This window comes from Carassius gibelio, chromosome B24 (assembly GCF_023724105.1).
Source record: "Carassius gibelio isolate Cgi1373 ecotype wild population from Czech Republic chromosome B24, carGib1.2-hapl.c, whole genome shotgun sequence".
NCBI classification, from domain to species: Eukaryota; Metazoa; Chordata; class Actinopteri; order Cypriniformes; family Cyprinidae; genus Carassius; species Carassius gibelio.
Window position 1 is genome coordinate 13,246,487 of NC_068419.1, and position 11,990 is coordinate 13,258,476.

Below are 11,990 nucleotides of genomic sequence, written 5' to 3' on the forward strand. Positions count from 1 at the left end.
AGTATCTGTCTTGAATTAACAATTACTAAGAACAACTGTCTTTTTAACCAACATTAAATATTGTATTCGTATAGCTATTAGTTAATGTCAATTAATGCATTAACTAACCTTAACCCTAACCTTTTTTTTTTCTCCCAACTCCCAGGAATTAAAAGGTGAGTTTTGATAGTGTCCATAAATGAATTTACAAGCTTTGTTCCAAGCTGGATTTTTGGCAATCATTATGCAAAGCTTAAAGCTCCATTATGATGAACAGCTGGCTTTTTCTCATGTAGCATGGAAAGTGGGGACAGTATTTAAGAGGCAGGCCGAGGACAGCAGAGGCCAGTCTGAACTTAGCCACCTCAGATGAGAGGAAGGAGGCGCAGGGAGAGCAGGAGGAGGGACGCTTGTCGAATGAACAGATTTTTTTGTGGGTTCCTCAGACAGAGAGAACGGCAAAGAGAGAGAAAGAGGGAAAAACACGCAAAGAATTGAAAAATGCTATCTGCGATGGTTCCCGGGAGACATGAAAGAAAACAAGTGAGAGCCAAGTTTTCATCAGCAGGTTTTTGGTCTGCCATGTGTAGCTGCAAGCCAAAGACAAACTGGATCTTCTTCTGATCCGCCATCAGCAGAAAACTCACCTGATGTTTAGCTGAAAGAGGCTGAGTACATGTTTGAAAAAAAAGTTGCTGAAAGCTCACATACTCCAATTATTAATCACCTGTTTTTCACATCTTCCAAGTAAAAGTTGTATTTCATAAGAAAATTGCGTTTTAAACTGTTTTAAAATTCAAAGTTTTAAATCACTATGGGAATAATTGAGACTGAAATTTTGTGACAAATTTGGGTTGCTCTGAAATAAAACAATGTCCAGTTTTGTTAGATACAAACAAGCGCACAATGAATCTTGTAATTCGCACAGGTGGGGTATTTTTCTTGCAGCTGCAGTTTCGGGTTTGAGGAGCCTCTTGTTTAAAGACGTGAAACATTAATTTCCACTTGAGCTGGACTTTGTATGGATTTTACTAAAGCGCACTATTAGTCATTTTGACCTGGAGCTTAAATTAAAACAGGGCTGTATTGTACAAGCGTAATGAGGCATATGAAGCAATGAGGCAAGTAAAAAATCTGAACAGAAATATACTCAATAGAATGAACCTATGATTAATAATGCATTATATAGTTAAATATAATGGAACAGAATTAATTCAGTGTCAAACCCTGTTTCAATTTAATTTGATGCAACATTTCCAAACGAAACAGGATTTGATTCAACCTAGACTCACTATATGTATACATACAAAAATGGGACAATAATATTTCAAAATCTGTTATGTTGCAGCATTATGCTGGTGCATTAAATTATTACTTATGTGCTTTTTCACATCTATGTACACCCCAGGTCACATAACGACAAAGCAAACAATATATTTCTGACAACTTTACATATTTATATCATAAGTATTTACACCCTTATCTCTGTACTTAGTTAAAACACCTTCAGATAGTGCTTTAAAGCCTTAAGTGCTTTTGGGTATAGTATGACAAGCTCTGCACATCTGCTTTTGGTAGGGCAGTAATGATGTTTGTCTGAGGATGGGGATCAATCAGAGTTTCGGGACAGAAGCAGATGAAAATAGAGTTTGTCGCCCTTTCTGTTTGCTACACAGTTGGAGAGAATCAGATGGCATGTTTGGCTATTTTCCCTATCAGTTCCATCAGCTTGACGTTAGCGGGAAAGGAAAGTCTTTTGAGAGGAAGTGCATTATTACATTTTGATTAAAGATTATTAAGACTAACATTTTTTTTACTTAAAACAATTTGAATGAATTGTGCACATTAAGACCAGTATAAAAGCTAGTAAATGGTCAAATTTTGGTGCATGGCGTAGCCTGCCCATTCAGAATTACTGTACACCCACTTCATCCTTCCTGTGAAACACTACCTTTTTAATGTTTTGGCATATTTTCTACACGGCTACCGCATACCATAAGGTTTAGAAAAGGGTACAATGACCTGTTATTCTTTGTACGCCATTGGCAGGAATCTGCCTCTTTTCACAGCTGGAAGTCTGTAGAAGAACAGCTGTGTCTGTCCAATAGATCAAAACATTTATGGCATCATATTTCCCTGCGAAATCTGCATACTTCTCCCAAATCGGCTGAATTTGGTAGCGGTGAGAGTCTGTCTGCCTGCACGAGGCGGAGCCTGTAGCTTTCACAGAGTTCATCAGTTTCATTCGCTCCGTTGCAGACCCAAGGGTCCCTCTCGGAAGACCATATACATATTATTGTTTATGTAGATGGGTAACGCCTGGGCCAAAGTCAACGTTTTCTTATCAAGGTATAATTGTAACCAGTTTTCATATCAAGGAAGTGGTCTTAAAATGACAAAGCTTAAGTGAAATTGTAAACACAGCATCAAAAGAGCAGGGATGAGGAAGAGTTTCTCAGAAGATCCCATAATTACTATCAGCTCTGTCTGTTTCTGTGTAAAGAGAGAGGGGAGAGAAAACAAGAGAAGGGGATGGGTGGACAGAGAAAAAGGAGGGACTATACACGTTTTGAACACATTTGAAGAAAAACTAACTGTGAAGCAAAATGGTTTTCAGCTTTATTCAACAATACAAAATATGTCAGCAAGCAGTCTGATTAAAAAGTATAAATACAACATTCATTTAAATAATCAGCAAGGGTGGTGGTATTGTTTAAACGTCTATAAAACACATATACTTCAAATAATAATTAGGTTTCTCATTGCATTTGTTTTTGTTTGCAGGCCGAAGGCCAAAATAGTTTCAGCCGTCGACCTGCACTGATGATTTCTCTTTCAACAACCAGTCTTGATCCAAAACTCTCACCAAAAAATATTTGTTGCTGATGGCTGTTATTTGAAAGAAATCAAAAGTTTGGGGTCGTTAAAATCTTTGAAAAATCAAAGTTGCTAACAAAGGTCACATTTATTTGATTTATTTTTTATTTTTTTATCAATAATAAAAAAGAGAGTAGTGTTAAATAATAATTCTGTCTAAAGAAAAAAAAAAAACTTTTCTACATATATTTTAAAATAGAATTTATTCAGCAGCCATTACCCTAGTCTTCCCCTAGCCATTATCATGCCACATGATCCTTCAGAAACCATTCTATTATACTGAGTTGGTGCCTAAGAAACATTTCTTGTTATTATCAGTTTATAAAAAAAAAAAAACCTGCTTATTATTTTTTGTCAGGAGTTTTTGATTATTTTATGAATAGAAAGTTCAAATGAACAGCATTTATTTTAAATTGAAATCTGTGACACCATAAATTAATTTACTGTCACTTTTGATCAATTTGCTGAATAAAAGTATTCATTTCTTAAAATATCTCTGACCCCAAACTTTTGAACAGTGTAGTCTGCAATGAGGAACAAAACGACAAGTTTAAATAACAAATTGTATAGATAGATAGATAGATTTGTATAAAAGGGCTATGTACAGCTTATTTCAAATGATAAATAGAGTGTTACTGAAATACAGGTGGCATTATGTACTGTATATGATGTGTTAACAATAGGTGGAAATACACACATTTAACATTATGCTCATTAAAACTAGCACCATAACTTGTTTAGCACATTTAAAAAAAAAAAAAAAAAAGATTTGAGGTCTGCAAAGACATATTAACACAGTGAGAAATGCAGTCTATGACAAATAATATTTTACAGAACAGAATTTAACAGATGAAAATCATGTTGAAGTCAAAATAAAATGAAGTCATGTTGACCAAGCTGAATCTATGGAGGGAAAGGGATAAATAGCTCTTTATACCCCCTCCTCCATGTTCCGATTACAGCAGAGTACTGCCGGGTAGATTTCCTAAGTGCTTGTGTGATGCCGTTCAAAGAGTGAAATCTACACAATGCAATACAATGCAATTGTGTGCCACTGTTATGCATGCACTGTAGAGAATATACTGCTGAAATCATAATAAAATGTATGTACAAATGATATTTTTTTTATATAAAATGTAAAAAATCACCGTAAATGACAGCTTTCTAAATAAAAACAATAAAAAAAAAAAATAAAAAAAAATTTTAAGGTGCATTTACACATCAAACATATTTCCATGCTAATCCGCCTCAACATTTAATGAGGTTGCAGCATGATTAGCCATCTCACTAAATGCTCTTTCTGGGGTTGCAAATTCAGAGTTTTTTTCATTCCATGATTTCGAAGCCCAAAGAAGTAGGCTTTAAGCATGTGGAAACCTTCCAAAAAGGAAGACCCAAAGCAAAGCATTACTAAGAATGCAAGGGAGTGTATTCAAGCCAGCGAAGTACTGTTGTTTCCAGATCACTTCAAGAAGAGCTAGCTTAACATTTGAACTGAAGCACCAAAAGCCAACCTCCAGGGTTAATAGATATGACATCACACAAAACAAGCTGCACAAACTAAAGTGAATTGATTGCATTGATTTAAATGGATAGTTCACTGAAAAATTTAAATTCTGTCATTATTTACGAGATATGTTGAATGTTGTTCCAAACTTGCATGAACATAAAAGAACACACTTTGAAGAGTGCTGGTTACCAAATAGTTATACTTCATATTGACTTCTATTGTCATAGAGGTCATTTGAAACGACATGAAGATGAGTAAATGTTTCATGCATCAAGTTTGGAATGACATAAAGAGGAGTAAATGAGACTTTTTTTCTGTGGGACACAAAAGAAAATATATACAAGAATGTTTCAGCAGTTTCTGAGTGTACAATTAAAGACAACTGGTTCCAAAACTTTCAAACTCCAGAAAGGACATAAATGAGGTTTGAAAGGATTTCATATGACTTTTCTGATTTCATAATGTACACAAAAACAGCTGAAACTCATCTAGTTCTACAAAATATCTTAGTTTTTCTTCAACAGATGAAAGAAAGTCATACGAGTTCAGAATGAGTAAATCACAGAATTTTCATTTTGGGTGAACTAGCCTTTTAAACTATTGAGACTAGTCTGGCACTACAGACAATTTGCAACATTAGACTTGCCAACAAAGCCTGATGGGAGTTTTGGCAATTGCACCTTGTGTTCTCAGAGTACAGTTAAGACCGGTTCACAGCAAGAACGATAACTATAAAGATTACAAAAATTAAGTGCACGCACCTCTGCCGCTTTAAATTCTCCAGCTCATTATAGCAAGATGGATTCTGACTGGGTGTCAGTGTTTGTAAAAAATTGTGAAAAAAGTTATTCCAAGAATTATAGCTGTGGTATGGACTCTTCTATTCTTTAATGATTTTTAGAACTATATCGTTATCGTTATCTTTATAGTTATCATCCTTGGTGTGAATGGGCCTTTACAGTTGAATACTGTAAGCACCAATCATGTCTTGACAGATCACAGTAGAGTCCCTCTCAGGAAATAAACCATTGGGTTTATACTCAAAGCAATATAATACATGATATAAACATTGAAAAATAAGTTATTTACATATCTTTAAAAAATAATGCTGCCTTGCAACCCATGGTCCTATATGGCCCATATATTAAAGAAAAAAAAAAAAAAACAGGGTGATACAGGAATGTTGTGCAAATTCCCATGAGGGACAGTGTCTCTGTGATGGGGCATGTGCATTCTGTCTGTGTTTATTTAAACCAGTGCAGGTAATTTGAGTTCACAGCAGGAAAGCACATGTTGTTACTGCATGAACCTCCATAGCTCGGAGGGCATGTGGAGCAAGGAACACCTACTTTATACGGGGCCTCACCTATCCAGTTCCCCCTGTAAACAACAATAGCAACAACTATCAATTACACACCAATGGACAAAGTTAACCACATGTATTTATATTTAAAATTGTGCTTCATGAGGTGTCAGATGAAGTTTGATAAGGACATAAATGTATTAACTAGACTGTACATTTCCATTTCTAACAGTGCTTCTATATTAAGAAGACAAGCTTTAAATCAATCTGGATCTACTTTAACTAGCTCTCAGTTAGCAAGTCGGGTCCTAACTAGTGTTTATAAATAGCATGCTCTGCAGTAGCCTAAGACTTTTCTGAAGTGCGCCGCCTCAGAAGACTGAAAAAGGAGGTCACAAGTCAGTAACAAGTCACCAGCCACACAAGATTACGGTGCTTTGATTCTTGAATTAGAGGTAGAATTCCACTAAAATTCCACATGTGGCAGGAATGCAAGAGGTCGTCTAGGTCTTTGAACCAGAATGCCCCATGGATGTCCACGTCAAGAATGTTTTAACAGAGACGTGTCAGGTTGCTAGCTTAGCCTAATTATGTTACTAAAGAGTTTCACTCTTGGGTTTAGCAGTTTAGCTTAGCTAAAGCACAAGAAAACATATACTGTACTTACTTTGGAGAATAGTTGCACACCAAGTATGTTGCCCTCTTCCATACTGAGCCCCAAACATTCATATTATGGCATGTGTTGATGGCACATCCTACTTTATTTGAGGTTGCCCACACCATCTGGTAACAACAGAGGCAAAAAGTGAGCAACGGTCAAGTTTTAATGATATTTACCACCGTTCGAAAAGTATACTATGCTCACCAAAGTTCCATTTATTTTCGGAATATTCTGAAATATCATTCTAATTTAAAATAACTATGTTCTATTTTAATATAGTTAAAAAAGTAATGTATTCCTGTGATGGCAAAGCGGAATTCTCAGCAGCCTTTACTCCAGTTTTCAGTGTCTCATGGTCCTTCAGAAATCATTCTTACGTGCTGATTTGGTGAAACATTTCTTATTATCAATGATGAAAATGGTTGTGATGCTTAATATTTTTTTTGCAAAAACTGTGATATCTTTTTTTCCAGAATTCTTTGATGAAATATATATATATCTTTATATATTTTTATGGTCTTACGGTCACTTTTGAACAATGTAATGATAATTTGCTAAATAAAAGTATTCATAAAAAAAACCCCACATGCATATAAATAATAAAATACATATATAACTCAACCCAAACTTTTGAATGGTTGTGTACCTGAAGAAATTAGTTACACAAACATCATCATAATCAACTCACTTGTGTATAATGAGTGCACATAGGCCCGTAGCACTTAAGGGGACATCTGGGGTTGCAGTCTCGAGGATAGGGAAAAGAATAGTCCTTCACTTCATCATACCAGGGCTTTACAAGCTGCAAAATGGACCTGTATCTGTAAACGATCCAAACATAGTACCAAATCTTATTATGGTGTGATGAAATGCTTTCCTTGCTCTTTCAGGCTCAAATGCCCTTGGGTATAGTGGAAAATAACCATAGGAAACATCACTGATCATAAACTGGGAATGATGGTGGTGAAGATGCATACCTTCCAGTTCGGACTGAAAGGTTCTGACCCAGAAATCGAAGAAGATTGCGAGGACCGTGCTCCCAAATACACGTGGATGCCCACTGTTCAGCCGTCTTTGCAAGAGTGTCATCCCAGACCTGAGATATGTAATACACTTTTATCAGTCCACTAAAATAAATACATGTATTAATTGCATAATTAGATTAAGGGATCATTCAATAAGCTTTACCCCTTTAATCTTGGTCAAATCAGAGAATTATTAAAGAAAATTTAACATTTGGATCTACTGAAACATATCTGATACACTACAGCATTTCCCATGGCTGTGCACTTTTGGAAGTATTTCAGTGCTTAGCTTTAGTCTAAGCACATTGATCTATGCTGCAGAGGATCAACTTTGGTGGTCCGAGCCAATTAAATCTGCTCAACAGCTGCTGGTGCCAAATGGACACAGAGAAGTATGTCGTTTCTGCATCCTGCGATGAGCGCGTTACTTGTGCAACACTCACGTGTCCAACTACAACAGCAGCAATGCGCTTTCCAGGCAAAGTGCCAGCTAATTATACAATGAAATAAATAAAACAACTGAACCCAGTGAACTGCAATGAGGGTGTAGAGCAAAAGTTCAAACAAGCAAGTCCAAACTGTTCCTGATTATATCATATGCTACTTATTTCAAAAATGGTAATTATTGTAAGTAACTTACCATATATTCCATGTTTGAGGCTGGAGGGAAAACTTTCCCTCTTACTTTATTATGGTAATCAAGTATCGCAAGCATATCGTTCTGGGAAATATAACGTTTCCGTCTGGTTTTGGGAAGGTTTGCGGCTTCAGTGAGATATTTTGGAGGCGCAGAGCCAATATCAGTGAAATTGGTTGCTGGAAGAGATGAAGAGGCAGTGGGATTGAAGGCTGCCAGTGCACTTGTTCCACAGGATATACACAAGAGCAGAATGTCGATAGCCAAGTGGTTTTCATTCATGATTGATGGCTGGGATGTGGCGAGAGGTTTCTATTCCTTTTGCACAATCTGCATGTGAAACACAAATGATTCCCATTCATTAGAGAATGCAATAAACTGTATTATGTCATTTGACCCTTCCTGTACCATAAAACCAACAATATAAATACATTTTTTATCATTATTACATCTTTGCTTTCAATATTTTTTTTTTCAGAATACTTTATACCATTTCTACTCAATTGTATGAGTTCAGTAATTAAATTCATATTGATTGTAAAATTGCAATGAACTTATGAATGCAGGTTTTAACTTTTACACCACTTTTCAAAATAAAGCAGCAAATAAAAGTTTTCAATATTACTGTCAACATTAGCCATAAGTGTCATAAAAAATGACAAACACACACATACACACACACACACACACACACACACACTTAAAAAAAAATGTAAAAGCTGACTGAAAATTAATATGAATTTTTATTGATTTTTGCTAAAGGGTTTGACATTTATAGAAATAAAAAACGTATTCCTTAAAACAACTAACATGAAATTCAGCTGGTCATTCAATATTTATCTCTACACACATTTGCCTCTAGAATCCATGCATCAGTTTACCAACATACAATCTAAGTATAAAGATTTCTCGAGCACAAAAATGTTCCTACCTTCTCAGAGATGCTAGAGCAGCCTGTGGATATAAACACGTCTCCTTATTGCCGGAGTCTGTCCAGCAGCAGCTTTTCTTTGACTCACTGTGAACTCGAGAGTTATTTCTCTCTCCCTCTCTCCCTGCTGAGAAGCACTGAGGGTTTATATATGGCTGAGGTACCGGTTCAGGAAGTATTCTGGCTTTGAAGGTGCACTGGGATCCACCCCATCCGTCACCTGAAGCGTGACATCATCTGAGACGTAATACTGCGTCTCTTTTATCCATTTCCTGGCAGATCCAAGCAGGCTTAATCAAAACATCTGCTTTTAGTTTGCACAGCTGGCGTGAGTAGAAAAGAAAACATAAGATAAGCAAGTGAATCCTTGACCCCTAGATGTAGCTTAGTCCATTGCGATGGATATTTAAGAAGCTCCAAATTAACAAATATATGAGTATTAATAAAGCAAGGAGTTTTGTAACTAATTTGTTTAAATGCCTTTAACTGTTTTTTAGTACAGGGTGTCTCATATATTAGGCTAATATAATGGTCCGATATCTTATTTACTTAAAATTAAGGTATTATGTTGAAATAACACAATTTATCTATAACTGTGAAAAAAAATTATAGTACAAAAAAGCATGAAGAGTGCTCTTGCAAACTGGTTGTAAAACTTAAAAACCTTATGTACTCTTTTAAAGAAAGAAAAAAAAAATAAGAAAAGATGGTCCTCTTTTGTGTAGTGAACTAGGACTTTATTAAGCCACAGATTCACAAACCTACTGGAATAACTAGGAGGCAGTGTGTGATATAATACTTAAATAAAAAATTATGTAAAACAGAATAATTTAGACACATTTATTCTCAGTTTCTTCTTTTTTACACCAAAAAAGGTTGTTCCAAACTAACAACTGCAAATCACAAAAGAGCTGTTCATTCTGGATAGATTCAGTGTTGAATGAATTATTTAATGATTTAATGATCAATTGTTTGATTCCTAAATTATTCAGTGTTTTTTTTTAAGGTGCCCTTATTATGCAATTTTTAAGGTTGCTAATATTGTTTTATGAGTCTCCTAAAACAGGTTTACATGCATGCAATTAATTTTACCTCATTTTAAAAATGATTTATAAACAACTCGTCCCAAGCAGTTCAACTAATCAGTCTCTTTAAACCCCTCCATTCCATGAGTCCTCACTGCTGTGATTGGTCAGATGGCGCAGTCCTTTGTGATTGGTCCAGAGCCGTAGAGATTGTCTCTGAATTGGTGTACTGCGTACGGTGCGTATTAAAAACGAAACATCCATTACCATGACGGAATGACAGCCCTGGAGACTTGTCAATACATAGAAAAAACGGTATAAATTGTACCTTACCAAATCAAGCTGAAGTATGATGATGAAACGGTTGAAGTGGCTGATCAAGAAGAGACTGATTTGCAAGCACAACTGGAGTGTGTTGACAGGTGTTGACAAGTTTGGTAATTAAAAGATGTGATAAAACGAATTTACTCTCACAGTGTAGAATAAAGCGTTTTCTCAACATGATGTTAACCACGCGTCACAAAAATGTTACTTTGTTTCTGGGCAGGCAAGCTGGTGATGCAAAACGTGCGTGGACATTATGCAAATGTGTTACTTCATGATATAGAGCCGTAACACAATAAGATTCAAATCTCTAATGACTCGTTTAGACAATTGCAAGCTGACTATTTATTTTTTTTTTTTATATACAATGACTTTATTTATTGTGCACTGTCGGCTTTACAACTTTGCAGATAGTTTATGTTCACATACATGACACACCGCATGACACACCGCATGAAAGGTAATATTCTAAAGTTCCCCCATAATGGGGAACTTTTAACAAATCAATTTAGGGAACTATTCAATTTGTTTTTCACTTGTTTCATGACTCTTGCATTTTGTGGAGTGGGTGCTGGAGAAAAATGGACTGTATTTCTCCGTATGCCCTGCCGAGGAGGTCATCTCCAGCCCCACTCACGAACCAGAGACCAGCCAGCACGTTGCATGGAGTTACTGCCTGAGCGGAGTTACACTGCAGACGGAGAGCCTGAGCCCGTTGTGACCTAGCAGAGCATTGACCTCAGTCATCATTTGACCAAGTGGGTGAGCCGGCAAAATCTTCCATTCCCGAGGGAGTTTGGTGGAAATCAAGAGCTTGGAGGGAAGCCCCGGCCACACTCTGGACCACATTATGAGGAACTAATGAACTGTTTTAAAATAGATCAAAAGGCTGGTTTGGGGAGGCATTATCCAGTTCTCCTGCGTCTCTGCTGGTTTCGTCCAGCTTTGAAACTCCTGCGTCTCCGCTGGTTCCGCCCAGCTCCTGTCCTCCAGTGTTCTCCCCCAGCCTCCCTCTCCTGCCTCCTCTTATACCTGCCAGTTCCTCAGCTCCATCTCCGCTGGTGCCTGTCAGCCCCTCAGCTCACACTCAGCATGCCATTTCTAGTGGGTCAGTTGTGCTTCGGGACTTCCTGTCACCAGTTACGTTGGGGTTGGAGGATCCCCTGTCTCCGTCTCCAACCTTCAAGACCTGGACTCCACCTCGGTCCTCTGACCCATCGGCTCCACCTTGGCTTCTGGCTCCCTTGTCTCCACCATGGTCCGTCATCCCAATAGCTCCACTGCGCTCCCTCGTCCCTCAGGCTATGCCTTGGTCAGTTGTCGACCATCCACTGCCTCTGGACTCCACTTCTCTGGCTTCGCCTCATTAAAAAAGAAAAGTGAAAGTGACGTGACATTCAGCCAAGTATGGTGACCCATACTCAGAATTCCTGCTCTGCATTTAACCCATCCAAAGTGCACACACTCAGCAGTGAACACACACACCGCCTCCTGAACCCCCAACCTTCCCAATCCCATCCCCCTCTCTTTCCTACTTTGTTTCCTGCCTACCTGTCCTATCTCAATAAAGGCATACAATTCCAAATATATATATTTATATTTAAAAAAAGAAATTAAAGAATCACTCATTAAGCCGCCACCTACTGGTGTAACATAAAAAAAATCCCCATCACCATTTCACAAACTATGTCTGCCTGGAACAAACACAGACAAGTAAA

General features: G+C 37.2%; 1 protein-coding gene across 1 annotated transcript; it reads right to left on the reverse strand.

Moving 5' to 3' along the window:
• Window positions 1–2,586: 2,586 nt before the first annotated feature.
• LOC128012943 (peptidase inhibitor 15-A) lies at window positions 2,587–9,083 on the reverse strand. The gene is made up of 6 exons (XM_052595550.1): window positions 8,924–9,083; window positions 7,996–8,322; window positions 7,308–7,426; window positions 7,019–7,151; window positions 6,337–6,452; window positions 2,587–5,746 (listed from the first exon to the last, which is right to left on the reverse strand). Exons 2-6 carry the CDS (start codon window positions 8,272–8,274, stop codon window positions 5,611–5,613), a joined length of 783 nt encoding a protein of 260 aa, XP_052451510.1. The 5' UTR covers window positions 8,275–8,322; window positions 8,924–9,083; the 3' UTR covers window positions 2,587–5,610.
• Between the last annotated feature and the right edge of the window lie 2,907 nt (window positions 9,084–11,990).

What these genes read in the sequence shown, in the direction of transcription:
- LOC128012943 (XM_052595550.1), bottom strand. Translation starts at nt 8,274, where the DNA reads ATGAATGAAAACCACTTGGCTATCGACATTCTGCTCTTGTGTATATCC. An exon ending in TGTGCACTCATTATACACAA is followed by an intron (nt 6,453 to 7,018) that starts GTGAGTTGATTA and finishes TGTTGTTACCAG; the next exon opens with ATGGTGTGGGCAACCTCAAA. An exon ending in GTGTGCAACTATTCTCCAAA is followed by an intron (nt 5,747 to 6,336) that starts GTAAGTACAGTA and finishes TGTTGTTTACAG; the next exon opens with GGGGAACTGGATAGGTGAGG.